Genomic DNA, 22,769 nt, shown 5'->3' on the forward strand with positions numbered 1-22,769 from the left:
ATTTAAAATAATAATAGTAATAATAATAATAATGCGATAATAATAATAATAATAAATAGTTAATGATAATAATGCGATAATAATAATAATTAATGATAATAATGCGACAATAATAATAATAATAAATAATTAATGATAATAATGCGATAATAATAATAATAATAATAATAATAATTTTGAAATCTGCTCTACTCTACTCTATCAGAAGCTCAAAAGAATAGGTTTGTGGTAACGTAATAAGTGCAATACATCTATTGAAAAACAGATAAAGTATAAAAAAATATTCACTCATTTGTCATGTCCAATACAATGTGGGCCAATCTGTATATTTGCCCTAAAACAGAAAAACAAAAGAAAAAAGGTCTTCCTCCAACTTCTTTAATCAAAAAACACAAAAGTACACTCACCCTCTTAACAATTTTCTGATTACCATGAAAGCGTTGTAAACAAGGTACATATGTGAGGGTTTTCCAGAAATAGGAAATTTTTTAGGGAAAATTGCTAAATATATAAATTTTATTTTATATATAATTTCAGACTCAACAAATTTTGTTATTTCATGCTAACAGAACTTACCATTTCTGGGTCTGTTAATGCCTTCACCTACTAGCTTCCCCTGCATCAGGTACAACCATTTCTTGCATTTGACCTTCCCCCCTTTTTTTTTTCCTGCCAATTTTTTTCTGGGTTTTTATATTTTGTTCAATTTTTTTTTTTTTGTAAATAATTTCATGATTTTAGGATTGCAATATTGTAATTATTAATGGGTATTTTGCCATTGATATAATTTGGGTTGTTAAGAATGTTGTAACTAAAATTTGTTTAGATTAGAATTTAAATGGGTTTTGTTGTTCTTGGTGTTTTACAGCTGGGAATCTCAAAAAGATTGAAACTTGATGATGTTTGTGCTATGAAATCAGGTGTTGCATGTATTTGGTGTCAATTTATTCATAATTATGTAGCTTTTTTTGTGTTGTTTGAGAGGAATTTTGGATTATGAAGTCTTATTTGATGAGAAATGCTCTTAAATCATCTGATTTTGTTATCTCAAGTGAAGAAAGAACTCTTTTTCTGAACCTAGCTGAGTTCTTAGATGTTAAAGGTTAGTAACAGGTGTTTTTGATGAATTGGACCGTTAGTTTCGGGCTATTGTAATCATTATCTATTTGGGAAAGGGCTTACCTTTCTGTTTGAGCGAATCGCGTTGCTTGTTTTGGCTATAAAGTAGAATGTAGATTTGATTTTAGTTGTACTACATTGTATAAATGTTTAATCCTGGATGGATGAGTTGTTGGTTACATTTTGATCGAGGCTTGTGCTTTTCGAATTGATGTAGGTAAGATGTTACACATCAGTTTAGTAAAAATGCTGAATTATTTGAGACTTGACCACCAATTTGTCTTATTGCCTTTTTTTTTAATGAATCTTTTAATATGCACAAAATATGTGGTTTATCTAATTAGGGGCCTAATGACACTTCTCTTTTATTCTTAGTTTTAATACTATTGTTGCTGATTGACCCTAAAGGAGGGAGGGGTGGGCTGTTGAACCCGAACCTTCATTATTCTATACATCTCCCAATGGATATTTGAAATTGATTTGTTATTTACAGTCTATACTAGTGTGAGTTGGGAACAATGTACAGTAGTTATGGGATGGGAGTGGCTTCAAGGCTTGGAGCCAGCTGTTTCTGAGATTCGTATCGCCTTTCTTCTATTTAAAGTGTCTGAATGCCTTATATAACCATGTTTAGGATAATTATTGTTACTGAACTTTATGGATTCGTACAAGAATACAGTGAACTTTCTGGTCATAAAGGTGCAAAACATAATTTAGCTTTTTAATTGTAAGGTCATCTACATCTATTAAAGCGCATGTTCTAACCTTTTACGCCATTACCCCACACTAACTCAAGGGACATAAGCAGGGGCTACAGGAAAAGTTGTCATAGACTAGTTTTACATGATTGCCTTGCAGACTAAAACTTGACTTCAATAAGAGATTTGGGGTTACAATTTCTGTTTTTTTTTTCTTTTTTTTTGCTTTTATGGTTTTCTCATTCTTTTGTATCTATCGCGCTGAGATATGTGTGGTTCATATATGTCAAATTGACGAGAAGGAAAACTTTTAATTATTAGTTGAAGGCTGTTATGATTAAGTGCTTGAAGCTTAGGAACTTGGTCTGATTAAGCTTGCTTTAGATGTAAATTTTATTCTTCTGTATTGAGATGGCATGTATGTTGGGTTAGATTGATGTCTGTAGGAGTTTTCTATGATCTATCTTTTGGACATGGAAGTTCCATGGGGCCTCACAGTACAGAAGCAATATGAAATTCTGTCTCCTTTCTTCCTGCTGAACTTAAGAAACTTGATTCTCTGCTGAATCTAGTCTGTTTGTCATTGGTGTCAAAGTTTATGTTCCTATCTTTATTAGATTGAGCCTCTCCTTTGTATGTTCTTTTTTAGCTTGGAGCTTTCTGCATCAGATAGAACGCTTTCCAAACTGACTTGTAGGGCAAGTGCCCGTCTTTTTTTTTTTTTTAAAACATAGGGAAATGAAGAGATCTACTCTGTTGAAAGATGTCTTTAGCTTATGAATTATTAGCACATCAGTATGTCTAGTAACCCCTTTATCTTAATCATGTTGTGATTCTTGTAAGGTTGAGAATTAGATTTCTGTTCATAAATATATGGTCACTGGTACTTTTAATTGGCTATTAAGTATTCTTACCATATCATTTGTTGTATTTATGCAGGTGAAATGGAGACTACATATATGAGATGTCTGAACAACAGTATTTCTCGATTCATTCATTTAATGTCATGTCAGACATCAAAGGCTATGCCTACTCAAAATGATTTTGAGAGTTTGGCTATTATGCTGAAACATTTGAAACCTGTCCTTGATGAAATTAATGATGATGACAAGATAGCTTCAGAAGGAAATTTATGGAAGGAGTGTGAAGATTTGGATGCTTACATCAATTCTGCAAGAGAATTTATGGAACGATGGTCGCTGAAAATGAGCAAACTTTTGACTGTGAGTGGATGAATTCCTTCTGCTCCTTACCCCCCCCCCCCAAAAAAAAAAAAAAAAAAAAAAACGAGACATGAAGATGCAGTTTTCATTGAAAATTAGAAAAACATGAAACCTTAACCATAAATCAATCATCTTGCTTAGAAATACCCCCCCCCTTCCCCAACTAAGAAACCTGAAGATACAGTTTCCATTGAAAATTAGTAAAAACACGAAACCTTAATCCATAGATCAATTATCTTGCTTAGAAATATAAAGTTTTGTGTTTTATGAACAATATTACTTACTAGTAATTGTTAGTTTGCATTATTTATTTATTTTTTTTTTATTTTTTTTTGACATGGGTATTACAAAGAAATCATTTTTTGGACTTTCAACATCCATAGGAAGGAATATGTTACTGGTATATAAAGGAAGAGGTTCCCCTGAGCTTCTTCAAGTTTCGGGAGTTTCCATTAAATGTGACCATCTATAGAGTTTCAGTGCACCATAGTTAAGAATCTTAAGATATGCTGAAGGTGCTGGTACCTTTGCAATAGGTGTTGTAGTGGTTTACCAAATGGTAATGGTTTAGACTGTAGTTACTTCCATTGTTAGGTTCATTTCTCCAGAATATAGGCTTTTGTTACTTGTTTCTCGTCACATATCCTTTTTTATGTACTTGAACTATTTGCTATAAACTGCAAATTTCTGTTGTTTGTGGGCTACTGTATTTTGTAATCGGTTAGTCTTCTTCGTTATAAAGGGTGTGCTCTCTGTCCTTTTATGCTGCTCTAGTTTTTTCTGCAATCTTTTTGTCTCTGGGGTGTATATTTGTATTCTGTGCTAGATGTTGACATTCTTCATCTTTTGAATATACCTTAATATCTTATTATAATCAATTTTAACTGTCAGGTTTCACAAAGTGAGCAATTGCTGAAAAGAATCAGGAGTTCTTCCCTTGAGATATGTGGTATATTATGTAGGTTATTACGGACATCATCGTCTTCATCTAGTTTTGCTGGTGTGCAAGTATGTACCGAGATAATGGTAGCTTGAGATAACCCTTTATCTTATTATTTAATTCTACTTTCAAGCTCTTGGCTAGTCTCTAACTTCTGTAGGACATTTTAGCATTGTGTCCAGGAGCTTCAAAGCTGGCAGCCGGAGCGGATCTCAGTACACATTGAACAAGCTCTAAAAATAAAAAACGACAGCCTGATTTCTTGCAGTGAACACTTGGCAGAAATCGCGGAGTCTCTGAGCCTAGCATCAAATCAGGAATTACTTAAAGAGAGTATTGCTGTTGAAAAGGAAAGGGTGAAAGTTCATGCGAACAAGTGCACAGAAAAAGTGGATCAGATTAACCAAATTGTGGATCTCCTGGCTCTTATTCGTGATTATATGCTAACAAACGGATGCTTTGGAACAATGAATGGCATTCCTATCCCTTCATACTTCCGCTGCCCTTTGTCATTAGATTTTATGTTAGATCCAGTCATTGTAGCTTCTGGACAAACATTTGAGAGGTCGTCCATCCAAATATGGCTTGATCATGGGCTAAACACTTGCCCCAAAACCCGCCAATATCTTTCGCACACGAATATCATACCAAATTACACTGTCAAGGCACTGATAGCAACTTGGTTTCAGGAAAATAATCTGAAGCCTCCAATTAGCTCTGACAGCACTAATGCCGATGACAGCACCAGTGCTCAAGATGTAATCCGTACTGATAGTTTCCGTTGCTCAGTTCATAGCAGTGACTCTATGTCTAGGTCCTCCTTAGAGATTGGAGATGCAGTTGGAAGGCTAAATATCGATGATCCTTCTGTATCTGATGAGGTGAGCTCCAGCATGTGCCAAGGTTTGGAAGCCAAGAAGTTCAACAACAGTTCCCCTGAACACTCATATGCTCATAGTAGGACCCACTCTGCAACAAGTGCTGTTTCCAGCTGTGATTACATGCCTTCATCAACAACTGAAATATCAAGGATATCTGACAGGCATGAAAATGTAGGCGAGATCATGTCAGAACGTTCTACATGTAATTCTTTATCAGGGAGAGGATCTCAAAGTGCAAAAACGAGTTCTGAGAATGGGAGCAATAACTATTCCAGAGTTAACTCACTTTCATTCTCTGACTCAGGACATGATGAAACAACTACACCATCCCATGTTGATGAATTGGTCGAAAAACTAAAAAGTCCATCCAATGCACTGCAAACTGCAGCTGCAGCCGAGCTACGACTTCTTGCTAAGCACAACATGAATAATCGCATCATTGCTGGGAAGTGTGGGGCCATTGGCCCTTTAATCTCACTTTTACAATCTGATGTAAAGATAACCCAAGAGCATGCTGTGACTGCCCTTCTAAACCTTTCACTTAATGAAGAAATCAAAGCAAGGATTGCAGAAGCAGGAGTAATTAAACCATTGATACATGTTCTTAAGACAGGAACTGATACAGCTAAAGAAAACTCAGCTGCAGCTCTTTTTAGTCTCTCTCTTCTTGAAGATTATAAGTCAAAGATTGGGCGCTCAGGAGCAAGCAAAGTGCTGGTCGATCTTCTTGCTAGGGGGACCGTCAGAGGGAAAAAGGATGCTGCAACTGCCCTGTTTAATCTCTCCATCTGTCATGAAAATAAAGCTCGAATAGTTCAAGCTGGAGCAGTGAAGCATCTTATTGAGCTTTTAGACCCTCCCACAGGAATGGTTGACAAATCTGTAGCCCTTCTCGCAAATCTATCCACAATCTCAGAAGGGCGTATGGCAATTGCTAAGGAAGGTGGTATACCATTGATTGTTGAGATTGTTGAGTCAGGATCACAAAGAGGAAAGGAAAATGCTGCTTCTGTGCTGTTGCAATTGTGTCTCAATAGTCCCAAGTTTTGCAACTTGGTACTCCAAGAAGGTGCTGTTCCTCCACTTGTTGCTCTATCTCAGTCGGGAACCCCTAGAGCTAAGGAGAAAGTAAGTGATATTCTTCTCTTTCGTAACTTCTTTCTCATATTTTTGCTGCCGCTGTCTTTCTTTCTTTCTTCTTCCTTTTTTTTCTTTTTTTTTTTGGGTGGTAGATTTTGAACTTAAATGTCGCAGATAAGTCGAATTTTGCAACATTGCTGTATCGATATTGTAAGTGCCATGTATTCTAACTTTCCTCCGTTTTTTATTAGATGCATCACTTTTAAATTGCGGACTCCTAGGCAATTTTTGGAGTAGAGAGAGATAGAGAGAAAAAATAAAGAGGGTCCATGTGATATGAGAGAGAGAGAGAGAGAGAGAGAGAGAGAGAGAGTATTTATTGACTAAAAGAGAAAGTGATGCATCTAAATTGAACTTCCATATAAAGAAAGTGATGCATCGAAATATAAAACGGAGGAAGTATTGTCTTTCCTGTGTCACTAAGTCACTTGAAAGAAAGAGCTTGGCATTGATGTTTTTAAATAGTAGCTATTTGAAACTTTTAAGTGCTTACTAGGAATTTTAGTTCTCATTGAGTTACATGGATCGTTGAAAGTATAATGCAAGGTTTTGTTTATGGATTTGCAGGCTCAGCAGCTTCTAAGTCATTTCCGTACTCAACGTGAAGGGGCTGCAGGCAAGAAGAAAAAGTGAGACAACATTTGCTACTGCTTTATTCTTTGTTTTGTATTTTCAGAGCTAGGCCATTTGCGTTAGAAAATCCATGTCCATCATGTAGATCAGGTATTCTTTTCATCGTAAATCTTTTCAATCAAGTATGCCATCATTAAATTTTTGGTTTGTATAGTACATATTAGTTTCTAGTCAGGTAGGGGTTTGTCAGTAATTATTTCACCAAAATTTCATTAGCTGTCGTGATGAGCTTGTTCTTGATTAAGGATTACTGTGTATATATGTGTAATATAGAATCTTGATGTTTGCTATGCATTGTTCTGTTTGCTTTACATATTCATGTAAAGATTGCAATGTTTAAGCATTCAACGGCTTTTTAGGCATGCTTGTAGAGAGCAGATTTCTTGTTTAGATTACGATCTTTGCATTATACAGGGTGGCTCCCAATTACTGAGCAAATCTTGCATACTTCCATATCTCAAAATTCAGTGATTTTAGTTTGAGACGTGGATCCATAAATTCAGGAAGTATTGTATTGAGTTTGGATCTTTTTGAAGGGTCTTTCAAGGTACTCTGGTAGACAGTAGAGAATGCTCCGTTAAGAGTATGTGTTTTTGGGAGCATGATATGATGACTTCCTTACAGAGGTCATATGCCTATCTATCACCGTAGACACCGAAAAATTTGTAACATAATAAAGGGTCTGCACTGTGCAGTGGGCTGGACTTGAGTTTGATCATTGAATGGTCTTTTATTGCTAGGTATGGGGTTATATCTATTCCTTTTGGTCAGACTGCCCGGTGCTCTACTAGGCTTCTCGCAGCAAAACAGAAATACTGTTTGGACATTAAAGGGACTGAGGAATTGGAGTTTCAACTTTAACAGCATTTCAAATTTATTACTAGTACAAACATACAAATTATATTTCTAGAGTAAAAAATATTTGCAGCACGATTGGCTTCTCTAAAACGATAAAAGTAATATCTCTTCTTTACAACACATGGTTACTTGATGCAACCTTCGCAACTAATCATTCTTCTCTTTCCCGTATTTTGGAAACTTTGCTTGCTTTACGTGTACTATGTGAGCCTTGTGAGGTGCGCGTTATTGGTGCACATATGTAATGTGCCTGCATATGAGGTGCATGTTATTGGTGCACATATGTAATGTGCCTGCATATGAGGTGCATGTACTATACATTACACACTTCCGATAGGAGTATTGATATGACTATTCAACAAAGGCAAGTGTATTCACCACAGACCAGGTAAACGGTGGTGCAATGAATGGGTCTACAGTGGGCTGGACTTGAGTTCGGCCCATTGGATGGTCATTCACTGCCGGCAGACCAGCCGAGTACATATATTTTTACTTCCACAAAACAAAGAAGAAAGTAAATTTAGTGTTAAAATCTCAACCAAAAAAAATAAATCAAAAGCTGGTGCATGAATCTGGTATAAACTCTTGTCCTTGTCAAATGCAACTAGGTTTAATTATGGAAAATGAAATGTTGGTATTTCATGCTATGGTCCAACTATATGAAGTCAAGCATTTTTTTTTTTCCTTAATTCAATGGACCCTCCTTTATCAATGTTTGGGGGATTAGGCATGTGATCACGTCATTGAACTGATTTATATTGAATTTAATCGAGTTACTTATTGATTTTTATAGAATTAAATCAATTGAAACCTATTAAACGTGAAATTTGTTGTTCAGAGCTGGTATTTATAACTTCCACTAAGAAACTTCTTTCTTTTTTTTTTTTTTTTTTTTTTTTTGGTGCCTATTCAATAGTCACTAATGTCTTCCTCAAATACTACTAATATTTATTATTGAAACTGAATTTTTCTACATGTTGAAGAGAACAACACCTTATTTATTACGGCGTGACTTTTAGGATCTAAAAAATGCAACCATAAAACTTATAATGACTCTTTCGTTTTTTGGTAACTCATAAATTAATTACTGCAAATTATACAAGTATTATTCTTTGAGCTTTATAAAACCTCTCACTACCCTAACACCTATACAAGATTACTTAATAAGTATAAAACTTATTTAGCTACAAAATTTTATGTATCACAAGTTTTAATCAGCCATTAAATTCAATTTACATTTAATATTTCAGAAAATCTTTAACTTTAATTTGAATGGTGTTGAATTGAGTTCCAACAGTAGAGACATAGTGGTAACAGTGACGGTGGGCCGGTGTGGACTAAATGCAGTGAATTCTTCGTATATACATAAGAAATTTCTTAAATAAAAACTTCTTGGGTTCTAAATTATGCTTATTTAATTTAAAATTCTCTTCGTACTAAGCAAAATTTTAGCATTTTATGTAATGAACATATGATATTTATACTTAAATAGTCATATTTTTTCAGGTGCTATTACCTATGCTTTCTCTCTATATTTAGGAAGTATAAGGTATTCCATTCTTAGAAAAAGTTGTCTTAAGTGTATAATGGGTTAAATTAGATTGTTAGAAAATAGAAATGACAAAAGTTTCTTAGTTTCCGAGATTTTTAACATTCATAAGTACATTTCCAATGCAAGCACAAGAAACTCTAGATTATTAAAAATCAAGTGTTATGGCGATTTTTGTTATGTTGGAAAACTATGATAACAATACATAATTTTTAAAAGAGTTTTTTTTTTAGAAAATGCCTTAAATCTGTTTGTCCCGCGTATATATATATAGTACTCTATATTTTCAAAATTTGATAACAATATGCACATTAGTAATAAAATAAGTAACACTAAATCTAGAATTTTTAGTCAATCTAATATTTATACTAAATTGGGTTTATGTGAAAATTGTCTCATATGTTTCCCAATCTATTGATGCGTAGATTATTGATACTCTGCTTAAGTGTTTAAGTAACCTCGTTTGTGAAATTAACTAATAGCACTATCTAGAAGATGAACTATATATTTAAAATCAAAATTTTATTTTGAATCCTAATTTATTCAGGCATGCGTCGTATATAACACTTTTAAGATCACATAAAAAAGCTAGTGATATGTGTACATTACGAACAAAAAACCATTTAATGTTGGAATTTCAGTCAATTTTAATTGGGGTCGTTAAATTTATGAGAAACCCGTTTCAAAGGCTATTGTATCCCCTCTTCGACATGTATAGTAGTCTCTAAGTAAAATTTCTAATACATTTAAAATCACATAATCTATGGTGCAAAATTAAAGCTTCCTAACTAGAACAACATTAATTAGAAAAAAGAAACATCATATGTATGTTCACCCATGGGATAGTTTCTTAAGAGAAAACCGCCTCAAAGTCTACTAGTCATATTTCACCCTAACAAGACATTACATGTGAATTTTGTAAAAAAAGTAAATACACATCAAGGTAACATTTCTAGTTAGATTTCCCTTCCTCTTTCCCCATGAGAATAAGAGTAAATTGGTAAAACCATCAAGTTCAACTTGTCCCAAACTTAGAGAAGAAACCCTTGAACCCCTCCTCCAATGTAAAACCTTTTTCAAATTAAACCCACAAACACAAAGAGACAAACCTTTCACTATACCAATTTTCACTTGCTCTAACAAGTAACACCAATTCTCTTTTACTTGTACTTCTTGCATTTCTTCTTGAAATCAACCACACAATCACACATACATACATGATACATCCCATTCTATCCTTCCTCCTCAATTATTTATACACCCCACACTCCCCTTCTCATCCCAAAATTATTCCATCCTTAACTAAATAACACCTCTCTTTTTCTCCTTTAAAAAAAAAAAAAAAAAAAATCAGCAACCCTAAAAAGTAAGCAATTCAAAAACTAACAACAACAACAAAGCTATTAATTAACATGGATCATCCAATCTCTCATCACACATCAAACAATAATAACTCAACATCATTCTTCCTTTCATCATCTTCTTCAACTACTAATAGTTCTACTACTCCTACTATCACCTCTTGTTCTTCGCCCTCGATCTCTACATCATTAAGTATCCCAACCACTCCACCACCACCAAGCAGTAGCCGATACGAGAACCAAAAGCGGCGAGACTGGACCACCTTCGGACAGTACCTGAAGAACCACCGGCCTCCCCTGGCGCTGAACCGATGTAGCGGGGCCCACGTATTGGAGTTTCTACGGTACTTGGATCAGTTCGGCAAAACTAAGGTGCACAATCATATGTGTCCGTTTTACGGTCACCCTAATCCTCCTGCCCCCTGCCCGTGCCCGTTGCGTCAAGCGTGGGGATCGCTTGACGCTTTGATCGGACGGCTCAGAGCTGCTTACGAGGAAAACGGGGGTAAGCCCGAGATGAACCCGTTTGGGGCCCGCGCTGTACGGCTTTACTTAAGGGAAGTTAGGGATTCTCAGTCTAAGGCCAGAGGCATTAGCTATGAAAAGAAGAAGCGTAAGCGGGTCCCACAGAATACGAGCTCGAATAATAACGAATCGATGTCGATGATGCCGCCGCCACTGGCGCAGCAGCCATTGCCACCTCCAGCTGGTGCTGTTAATATTATGTAAGGATGTTTTGTTTTTATTAGGTGGTGTTATGTGCGTATTATTAATAATTATGAGGTATTTGTGTATGTATTTATATTTGAGGTTGTTGTAGTAGTAGTAGTAGAATGAAGTATGTTATGAATTATGATGATGTTGAATTGGGTAGTTGGTTGGTTAGGTTTTGTAGGGTTACTACTATTAGTATCATCTTATGGTCAATGTTATTGCCTTCTTAGGGAAAAGTTATCGAATTTGTGTTAATTATGTGCTACTCTTATCTGTAGACTAATTAGTGTAATAAGATGATATGGCAATTCAAATAAAAATGAATTAATTAAGTCAAGTCTTTGTAGCTAGGGTGGTCAGCTGGTGCCTGGTGGGAGTCGTTTAATAATGTTATTTCTAATTATTCTGAGATAGTTTCGTATGGAAAAATTTGTGATATGATTTTATATTTGTGGCGTTGACTAGATTCATGGTATATATCTAATTGATGAAATTAACAAATGGAAATGTGCATGAGCTTTGAAATTCCCAGGTTATTAAGTTGTGGTTGATTATATGCAGTGGCGGACTGGGCCTTGTGCCTGGTGGGTCAAATGACTCACCAGGGCCCAAAAAAAATTTTAAGTTTTTTTTTTTTAAAAAAAAAATAAAAATAAAATTTCTAACTTCTGAGTTAGCCCTAGCCCACTTCGCCAGTTCGCCTCTTCCTCAGTTCCTCTTCGCTTCATCTTCCTCTTCGCATAATCGCATCTTCCTCAGTTCCTCTTCGCTTCATCTTCCTCTTCGCTGGGTTGCTGAATAGCACTTGCTGTGATTCTTTTGTAAGTTTCTAGGTTTTTATTTAATTTTCTCCTTGTGTATATATGATTGGGTGAGTAATTATAGATTTATCTATTCAGCTATTCTTTGGGCTAATTGGTTCTCAATTTTCTTAATGGGGGAAATTGAGGGGTAGTCGAACACTATCTTTTATGATGTAATTATTTTCCAAGCTTTAACATTTGTTTTTCTAATTAATGATCACACGGATCTAATTTGACATATGGCAGATTCTTAATCTTATCTTTGCAGTCTAATAGTTGATGATGATTGGTATAATGGCTTTTTATAATGTTAATCTTATTCTAGTTTATTGCGGTTTATAAGAAAATCTATACTTTTTTTTTTCAACATTCTAGGCTCTGACCATTATCATGTCGCTGGAATTACTTTTGCTAATGTAGACAACTGATAAACACAAATTCCATTCATGTTTGTTATTTTTACATTACTATATCTTGAGATATACACCCGGGTGTTTAATCGGATTTTCTACGGGTAAATCCTAGTTATTTATTGGAGGAAAACAATCTCTATCCATGGTATTAGAAGTTCCTAGTTTGTTTGATTAGCCGCTTTTGTGTGTAGGGATATGGGGATAGAGAGAGAGCAGAGTAGCACATCCGAAGCCGAAAGAGAGGAAAAAAGAATTGTGATGCTGGCATGGAGCGATGAACGCTTGCCTTCGGAAAGACTACAAGGTGGTACTCAATTATATCACACTCGTGCAGAATTTCACTCGGTGGATCTGAAGCACAATATATTAACTCGTTCTTGCTTTCCTTCAATTATCATGGCTAAGTTCTTTTCATCTGCCATGGTGTCATCTTTGAATAAATTTATCTACTTAGTGGGAGTGGGAGGAGCGCGATTATCTGTCGTCCAATCATCTAATGAGTCTTCCTCTTCCAACCACACATTCTACTCCGGCGGTTCATGTCTTGACATGTCTGATGAGGCTCCAGTGTGGTGTCCAGCTCCTGTCTTCTTTGAGGATAACACTTCTCCCAACTATGTTAGCTTTCTTGGCAATATTTACAACTTTGGATCTGTTTGCCTTGCGCCCCAGGTTCTTGAATGTGGTGCCCTTGGCCACTGTAAGTCAATTCGCTCTCTCCCTATCCCTCAAAGCCTTGCTGGTTGTAGTGTGTCTGTTCCTGTACTTCCCGACCCTTCCAACAAACGCATTCTTATGCGCCTCTATGGTGGTCCCCTTTCGTCGCCTTCCCTCTATGCTTTCACTCCCGATCCTTGTGCTGATGCTATTGGGACATGGGAATGTCTCACCTCTGATTTCCATCTTTGGGCTCATGCTGCTGCTGTTGTTAATGGGGTCATATATTTTCACTGCCATAAAGTTCCATCTCTTCTTTGTGCTTTTCATATAACCAAGAAAATATGGTTGAAAGTCTGGTGGGATTCGTGCTTTAAGGACAATGTTAATATGAATGCCGAAACTTTTAATTTCGATGCAATGCTTCATTTGGGCCACAATATTTTGTGCTTTGCTGGTTGGACACCAATATATTCCCGGACTGCTGTTTTTACCATCGAAGTCATATTTTACAAGTTCCAAGTGTTGGTCACCGGTGAAACTGTAACCGTCAAGGTCTGTGACTCCTACTCATATGAACTTCCGGGAAGTACCAATGTGTTTCATTTCCTCCCCATTTAGCAGGTACTCTTCTCCATCTAACCATCTCTTATTCTTGCTATTATTCTGTTACTTACTATCAAGGTATTTTACTGCCTCTTTTAATGTGGATTCGATTTATAATGCTAAATTTGTTCATCAACTTAGTTGTAAGAGGCATTGTTGGATAAATTTTCATTCCCAAAAATTTGGTTGTTTGGTAAAAAATTTTTTTACATATTTGGTTATCGATTGTGACTCACCAGTCGGAAATTCCTGGGTCCGCCACTGATTATATGTAGAAGATAATCTAATATATGTTACAAGTAAGATATATAAGAAGAATCTTAGTACTAGTACTAAGTTGAATACAATCTTAATTCATTAGTAAAAGCAATTGTTGTTTGACTGCATTATATATGTTGAAGATCTATATACAGTACTAGGAAATTTTGTTATGAGTTTGACTACTGTTTAATATACTGCTTAAAGTGGAAGCTAATAAGCTTTGATTTATTTAACCAACATAATGAAGAATAAAAAAGTTTAAATTAAGAAACAAAAGAATATGTTATTACTTTCTTTCAAAGGAAATATTAATTTCCATTACTTTATTTGGGGTAGAGAGTACTTCAGTGTTTAATTTAAATGCTGTTTATTATAGTCCCTAATTGAATTTGGGACATACATATGCTTAGGGTTCTGCAATAATATGTTTCCATTATTGGGAAAAATACAAGTAAAAAGTGAGCCCTTTGATTATTACAACCTTATAATTGAATTGATTTAACCTTGTTACGCATTAAGGTCCTATTCTATTCAATTTATTTTAACTTTATTCGAACAATATAAGTTCAGTTAACTTCATATAACTTCATATTTATATGGGTTGAGAATAGTTTTATTTGATAAGTTAAATAAATTCTACTATGGTGAAGATTAGATAAATTTAAATAAATGCAATATAAGTTCACATCAATTTAAATTAATTTAATAAACCCTAAAACTTAAATGCAATGTATAAATATTACTGACCAAGACCATGCATTATATTTTACACTATAGTCTATAGCTAGCACTTAAAAAAAAAAAAAAAAAAAAAAAAAAAAACAAATGAAATCTCTCCTTAATTAGTCAATTCACTTTGATGCCGTATATGAATTAATTTCTTGATATTTTGTCCATAAAAGGGTTGTTAGGCAAGAATTATTGAAAACGCCCAATCTTTAATCAGGGAATGCTACCCTATTATTCAGAGCAGCTCTTAAATTTCAGTCTGCTTTGCTTTAGCTTAGTGCAATATTGATATTTGTTAGAATTGAATTGAAGGTCTTCTTTGATTGAAAGACAATGATTTACCTAATATTTAGCATTTAACTAAGTTAAAATGTTATCATGCTTGTTTGATAACTTTTCATTTAGCATTTTGTATAGGAAATGCTAACTTTCAAAATGTTTTAAAAGTTGGAATTTTATATTGGAAAAACAACATTTTGGCCTACAAGGTCATTACCAAACACTTTATTTCGAAGATAACCGTTAATTACAATCTAATTGTATATAATTAGATGTCATAATTTCTAATTTAAAATATTAAAAGTGTACTTTTATATTTAGGGTATCGATACGGAGTATTACTTAAGAAAAAGTTATACTATAGAGTATTATTGATTTAGAAACAATATCATTATTCTGATTGTTAATACAATGATAGTACTTGTGAGTTATGATTTATTAACAATAATATTCAAAGTTGATATGTCCTAATCTGAGAACCCGGCCTAACCTAAGTGACCGGATTTAGTTTTTGATTTACATGGACACATACAATAATTTATAATGACTCAAATTTAAAATGATCCATCCATTGACACCTAATTTCTGAAATTTATTAAGGGGTCACCCCTGGTAGTAATGCATAATTGCATATGCATTGATGTTGGTCAGATAATCGATCTAATAAACAAAGCATAGTCTCTGGTTCTCTGAGAAATAAGATTGATAAAAGTTATCTACTAACTATAAATGACTTGGTCTATGAGCTATGAATAGTAAGTTGTCAGACTACATAATTTTTTCAGTGCATATGTCCATTAACTAGGTGGTTTTTGCCTTGTGGATATTAATTTGTGTGATCTCTATTTCACTAATGGAATTTGAATGATTATTGGATCACAAAGTCACAATGCAAAAATGCATATTAAATTAACACTTATATGTGTACAAATAAACCTCATATTAGGGATGGATGTAAACACCAATCTCAAAAATCTTTGACCCATTTTTAAGATAGATTACATCTTTGATTATATGAAGTATATGTGTATAGTAACTTCAAATTGATTAAGTACATAATACACACTATTAGAGCTCGCTAGCTAGATAGTAGAGTTCGTTCATCATTTAATGTTACAAATCATACATATATTGCTCCGTATGATTTATGAGTATAATATAAATCACCTTGTAGAATTTGGAAGTAGTGTACAATTCTTTCATATTAGGATAACTTGATCGAGTCACCATCCCTATATTACTTGTAACTAATCAAGCATGTCCTATGTTATACGAAGTACATAGGATGATTTCCTAAGAGAAAGGCATGATTGAATAAATCTAAAATTAATCAGTAGTATAATTAAGCCGACAAGTTCTCTATGATTGGATAATTATGTTTGCTAATCCTCGTTGAATTTCGTAATTACTAATAATTGTTTGCTTTTAAAGATATGATAATTAGGATGACCCTTAAGGCCTTGACTATCTTGGTGAAGCTGATTAAGAAATTGCTAAACCGTAGGACCTTTTTCTTTCACTTTAAAAGATTCCAAGACAGCCACTTTATAGATAAAAAGTAATCACTTAACTAATTACTTGAAGTTTTGAATAAAGGTAAGGTTTTTTTTTTTTTTTTTTTTTTTTTTTTTGTGTGTGTGTGTAAGTTAATTGAATCCATATCTCAATTATGATACGCTAAATGAATTGTCCACTTCTTTCTATCCTAACTGTAAAAATGATAGTCACATATATTACTTGTGAATGCTAAGATATGGTAGCTTTGATTCTTAATATAGTCTTTTGATTGATTAGACATTCTATAAAATGCTACTATAAATTGTTTGATAAAGATTTAAGGAAATAATAACCCAGCTATCTTTAAACTATTCCATGTCTTCAATTTGTGAGTAGGACCGATGTGATGATTTTTTTTTTTTGGCAGAATATATAAGTATTACTTAATACTCAGCTCGCTCTATTATGATATTGCCCTTTTCGCATGGCAGAGACTCGCATCCATACATTGATACATACTTTATTTATCTCTTTAGGCTAATACATGTCAATTATGTTGCAAATTTTCTCATCACCATACACCCCTTCTTATTTTATAGGAAGTATGATTTTGATATATACTAATGTAATATCATTTACAACTCCCTACCTCAATTAAAGTTATTAGATTGATTTAATGCATAATTCGTAAAATCGTAACCAATTAAGTATATGGTTTTTTTAAAAAATAGATAGTTTAAACTGTCTATGCGAAGCACTTTGTTATTTTTTATTAATTTTTTATTTTCTGTATTTCGAGATTTTTACAAATTAAAATGGATGTAGGAAGTGTCTCCTGATGTCATAAAAGTTGATTAGGAGTCTTAATATATCAATTAATAAATCTATTAAGTCTTGATAATAATTGTAATAGTAGTTTAGAGTAGCAAGCGATAGTTCCAATTCTTAATTAAGTGTTGTGAATCTTTCATACTCAATTAAGTGTTGTGAATCTTTTATTGACTTATCAAAACAATCCACTTAGCTAACAAAAGCACCATCCTTCCAATCTCAACTCGATTCAAGGATAATAGGAGGAACTTTTCCCTTGCACCGAGCCCTTTGTCTTGCTAATTAATTAAATATAGCACAGCTTTATTAATTAGTTTTCTATTATAAAATTCACTTGTTGCAACTTTATTAATTAAGGGTACGGTATGAAACTATGAACTACTACGAAGGGACTATATCAAAAGGAACAAGCTAAGGATGAAGCAATATATTAGGGTTTCATTAAAATTTCCCTACGAAGGCTTTAACCCTTCAGCATATAATATTCTATGTGAACAAAGGCCATGTATAACCGTTTCTAAACTTACTTGAGCGTACAAAATTGCTTATAAAAAATAGGTGATATTCGCTTTATCTCAAAATAATTGATATGCCTTTTTTTTTTTCAACATTCATGTATTAAATTTTATCATGAAAATGTTATTGAATAGGTATTATATATATTAATGTAAATGTTTATAATAGCAATTTTTTATGTTTTTATTAGTACTTAATTACATATATTTAAGGTTAAACTAGCGCATTGACATACTTGGAACAAAAAATATTATAGTTTATTTTTATTTTGAACTTTATAATCCATTATAATGAGGGTTTAATTTAAATTAGTCAATGGTCACGTACTCACGTAGACCCGTATTATTAACGTCAATGATTATATGGCTCAAAATTTGTCACCTGTTTAAATAATTTATCAATTTAGTACTCTTAGCTTGATTGTTATTGGTTAATAAGGTGAATCGTCATTTGTCCCCTTGATGTGATCAAATCATCAAAAACGTTGCATTTATGGAATCACACATGATAGAATTATAATGGCAAAAATAGCTATGGTATCAAGTAAAGGTATTATAGAATCTATGTAAAAAAAAAAATAGTATTTAGGCAAATATTTATTGTACTATAAGCTAAAAAAATTTAACTAAACTAGCAAAGAAAGAGGTATATATATTGAAGTTAAAAACGATGATATGTAATTTGGGTCATATGATTGTTCGATTGGTTGTCATAAAAATGATGATGATATTGAAGAGATTCTTTGAAAGAGTTGTCTCTTCAAAATCAATTAGAGCAGCCTTTACTCTCTTATCTTGTTAAATCAATTGAATGACAAGAGAGAAAGGAGTGAATGAGGCCATAAATCGCAATGAGTATATAAATGTCAAATCAAATCATTTCTAGATTTGTGGAATTGTTAAAATTGGCTATAATTGTTTTAATACATGCAAATTACTCTTGAATTTCTACGCATATCTATACTGCATATCTATACTTAGCGTGGAATTAGAACTTCCCATGTATTATTGCACAAATTTTTGAGAATTAAATTCCTATTATTAATTTATGGGAATTTTTTAAATTGTTTGGTTAACAATAAGGGAAGTAACTTTTTATGGAAATTTCTACTTACCTAAAAGGGACTAGGTAAGTAAATTCCTACCCTATATTTTGTGGGAACTCAAAATTTCTAGAAAATTTCATTTCCCCCATTTCACCAAACTTTTGTCAACCAAACAACACACAAAACTTGCAATTTTGAGGAAGTCTCACTTTTCATGGTTTTTTTTTTTTTTTTTTTTTTTTTTTTTTTTTTTTTTTTGTCAACCAAATAAGCCCTTATAATGAATTATTTATTACTTCCTCTGTCCCGCCCTATTTGTTTGCCCCATAGAAAAAATGTGTTTTATTAAAAATTGAACCAAGGTTTGCAAGTGAGCAGGGGGTATTCTTGTCTTTTAAAGTTTTATGAGTGTATGCAAGTGGGGTTGGTGGTGGAGACAGTATCAAATAAGGAAATGAAGCAATCTTTAAGGGACATTCAAATTTATTAACCTATGCTAAAAACAAATATTTCCATGACACTTCTCATTACTTTGTGATAAATTTTCCCGCCTTTTTCGCTTTTTTTTTCGCAAAATCTTTAAGTAAACTATTTATACCTTGTGATATTTTCTGTTTAGTTTGACAATCATATTCCATATACACCCAAATGAAATATTTTTGAATATCTTTTATATACTTTATGTATGAAGTAGCATTTTGTAATATTATTGTCAAAAATATTTAACAACCGTACATTGCACGGAATTTTAACTTAGTATGAAATATAAATCAAACAATTAGAAATAGAGGGAGTACTCCGTATCAGTTTTTAATTGGGTTTGTTTGTTTGTTTCAACTACTTAACTTGTCCTCCTTTAAATTTACTTTGTCAAAATTTTCTTAATTAAAGGAGGTTAAGTTAAGTAGCTGAAAACTTGAAAACGGATAAACCCAATTAAAATTAATGCTTTAAGAGAGTGAGGGATGATAGCTCAAGTGGTTAGATATCCCTTATCAATTTCAAGAGATCTTGGGATCGATTCTAATCATATTTAGACATACGATATTTTATGTCGCTTATCTATATAATAGTGTACTTTTTGTTATTTTATTTGTAAATAGATATCTATGTTATTATTGATTTCGAATTATTTTTATTGAATTTAAATTAATTTTATTGAAATGCAAGTATTTTTTACCAAACTAAAACTATTTTTACCGACTAAACTTATTTTTCCTTATTCACTGTTTTTTTTAAAAATAAATTAAGTATATAAAAAATGGATCTTATTTTAATGAATTTTTTAAAACAAATTTTATGATGGAAATAGAACCGAGTAATAGCATATTTATTGAAAGTTATGATTAATTTTGTATACATGAAATATTAAAAGTATATCGATAATAAAACATTATACATTATTTTTATCTTACAAAATCTATCCAAAATTCGCTTACGTAGCATCATATGTGTCACAATAAAATCAAATCTATTTGTCGCCTACGTGGTTCGACACTTGGCGAAAAACTAAAATGCCAAATGTCGTTGTCTCGTGGCCTGGCTGCGAGACCGGCTTTATTTATTAGTGATATATGATATTAGATTAGTTAAAGGTAATGTAAATATGTATTCAATATTAAATGTGTATGGATCAATGGTATGTTTGGTATAACTTGCTCGCTCTTTCGAAACTTGACAACAATCCTATTAATTACACTAACACAATAATATTTTTTTTTTTTGACAATAACACAATAACATTTTTTATAACATCGCGTATATACAAATAATCTATTGAATTAATGAACCGCTAAACGGTAATATTTGAGACTTGCGTAATAAATTTAATCAATACCATTGACTTTTATGCAAAAACTAAAATAACATACAAAGTAATTCCTAAGACACCATGATACATACAAAGATTTCTTCGTTTCTTGATAAAATTTTATTTGAAAGATTTTAAACGGGCCAAAAATCGGGTCGGGTGGGCCCAAGAAAGAACAAAAAATGGGGAAAAATGGGGCAAAAGTGGGGTCATTTGCACGATCCCGCAATCAACGGTCAATTCAGATGGGACGTTGGGTTTGATATGACGTCTCTGCCCTTGTCCCACACGCGGGTCCCACCAACCGTGCGGAGCCCTCTCATTTGTCCACGTGCATTTCTGCCATACATGTCGGTTTTAATATCTCATCTCCCTCGTACTCCTTTGTATGAAAATAGTTGCATCAATTTTAATCGCAAATTATTTAAACCTAACTATGAGTAAAAAATTCAATGATTCAAGGGACTGTAAATTATGCAAGTCCAAATAAGGTTTCTTCAAAAAAAGCATAAAAGTTCAAATAAGGTTTCTTTTTTATGACCTTAGTTCCGCGAAAGTAATAGGTTCATATGAATTTTTAAGTAATAGACTAGATAGATTAAATGTTTAGAAGACATGTTTGTGGTGATGTCATTGTTCTCATTTGATATTCGTGGTGATGTCATTGTTCTCATTTGATAAAGAATACAAATACAAAGTATACCATAGTACATTGTCTATGTACTCATTATAGAGTACATTGTCTTCATCTTAATTGTAAATTTACATATTTAAACTTAATTTATGAGTGTTTATGAATTTCATTATGATTAAAATAAAGCATTTATCTCTGAGTAAAATTGTCGTTATAAAAAGCAATGCTTTCTTTTTATAATCAAGTAAATCTGATCTATTAACCTATACTAAAAGCAAATCCTTCCACGACACTTGTTATTACCTTGCGAAAATTTTTCTGTCTTTTTCGCTTTTTTTTTCGCAAAATTTTTAAGTAAACTATTTATATCTTATGTATTTTCTTTCCAATTTAACAATCAAATTCCATAAATACCCAAATGAAATAATTCTGAATATCTTTTATATACTTTATATTTTGTAATATTATAGCCAAAAAATTTAACAACCATGCATTGCATGGGATTTTAACCTAGTTCAATAATAAATTAAAGTAGAAAAAATCGGGATATATTCAACTGTTTTCTTTTATCTATGAACTTCCAACCTCTTCAAATATATATTAATACTTCGTACTAAATGTTCCTATCAATCTCACCCTTTATTATCCCTTACAAAATAAAACTACTCCCTCCGTTCCTTAATTTTTGCCCCATTATCATTTTTTTGATCAAACTTTAAAAACTTGACTATAAATTACCGTTAATTTATGAAAGATAATATATAATTATGAGTGGCCTTGTTAGATTTGTCTTATTCTACATTTTATTAATATCACATTTTTATAACTTTTACATGTATAGAAATAAAGATATAAATGTTTTAAAACACGTCTTGAATGTGCACAGTCAAATAAAGAGAAAAAAAAAGGGATAGATGGAGTATGCACCACCAAATCCATGGTTTAGATCAATGTTGATACTCCATTATCATTATTATTCAACTCTTTCAAATGAGTGCAAAACCGATGTGTTGGACGACGATTTTCATTGGATATTTAGTTTTAAATGGTTTTTATAATAAAGTATATAGAATAATTATAAAATTGAAGGAGTAAAGAGTAGAGTACGTACAAAATAGGGGGTCTCAATCTCAATAATAAGCAGTCAAATATGTCAAACTCTTCTGGTAAGTGTGGGCCACAAATTACTGTCTGTTTTAGGCAGTCGTCTTGGACTGTTCTTTGTATGGAAATCACAATTATCTCTTTAATTATCATAAATTCTCTACTGCTAAACATTAATCTATTAAAAAAAATACTAGTATCACAGTGGCATAATATATTTGCAGTTAAAATCATTTTAACATCTTAAATAGTTTGGCTATTTAAAATATCTCTAAAGAATGAGAGATTATTATTATATAAACTCGGGTGTATGGTAGATATAGTATGAATATTTTATTCTCATTTTTGATAATTATTTTTATTTAATTAATCATAAAAATGAAGAGTAAAAATAAGATTGAATAATTAGTTGAATACATGGTGCATTCGGAAGTATATAAAAAAGTTCATTAGAGAAAAGGAGAGTTT

At 32.6% G+C, this 22,769-nt stretch overlaps 2 protein-coding genes across 6 annotated transcripts; both read left to right on the forward strand.

The window, feature by feature from the left end:
* Positions 1-209: 209 nt before the first annotated feature.
* Positions 210-6,996, forward strand: LOC110734338 (U-box domain-containing protein 3-like). 5 transcript variants are annotated; one of them, XM_021914454.1, is made up of 6 exons: positions 210-451; positions 570-625; positions 2,757-3,040; positions 3,932-4,066; positions 4,151-5,989; positions 6,569-6,996. In XM_021914454.1, exons 3-6 carry the CDS (start codon positions 2,762-2,764, stop codon positions 6,632-6,634), a joined length of 2,319 nt encoding a protein of 772 aa, XP_021770146.1. In that variant the 5' UTR covers positions 210-451; positions 570-625; positions 2,757-2,761; the 3' UTR covers positions 6,635-6,996. The 5 variants fall into 5 exon arrangements, with proteins under 5 accessions (XP_021770146.1, XP_021770150.1, XP_021770147.1 ...); XM_021914458.1 differs by having other exon boundaries at positions 3,932-4,048; XM_021914455.1 differs by having other exon boundaries at positions 210-625.
* Positions 6,997-10,359: 3,363 nt separating this feature from the next.
* LOC110734339 lies at positions 10,360-13,961 on the forward strand. Its single transcript, XM_021914459.1, has 2 exons — positions 10,360-11,127; positions 12,524-13,961. Exons 1-2 carry the CDS (start codon positions 10,454-10,456, stop codon positions 13,608-13,610), a joined length of 1,761 nt encoding a protein of 586 aa, XP_021770151.1. The 5' UTR covers positions 10,360-10,453; the 3' UTR covers positions 13,611-13,961.
* Positions 13,962-22,769: the final 8,808 nt, after the last annotated feature.

This window comes from Chenopodium quinoa, unplaced genomic scaffold (genome assembly GCF_001683475.1).
Source record: "Chenopodium quinoa cultivar QQ74 unplaced genomic scaffold, ASM168347v1, whole genome shotgun sequence".
NCBI lineage: Eukaryota > Viridiplantae > Streptophyta > Magnoliopsida > Caryophyllales > Amaranthaceae > Chenopodium > Chenopodium quinoa.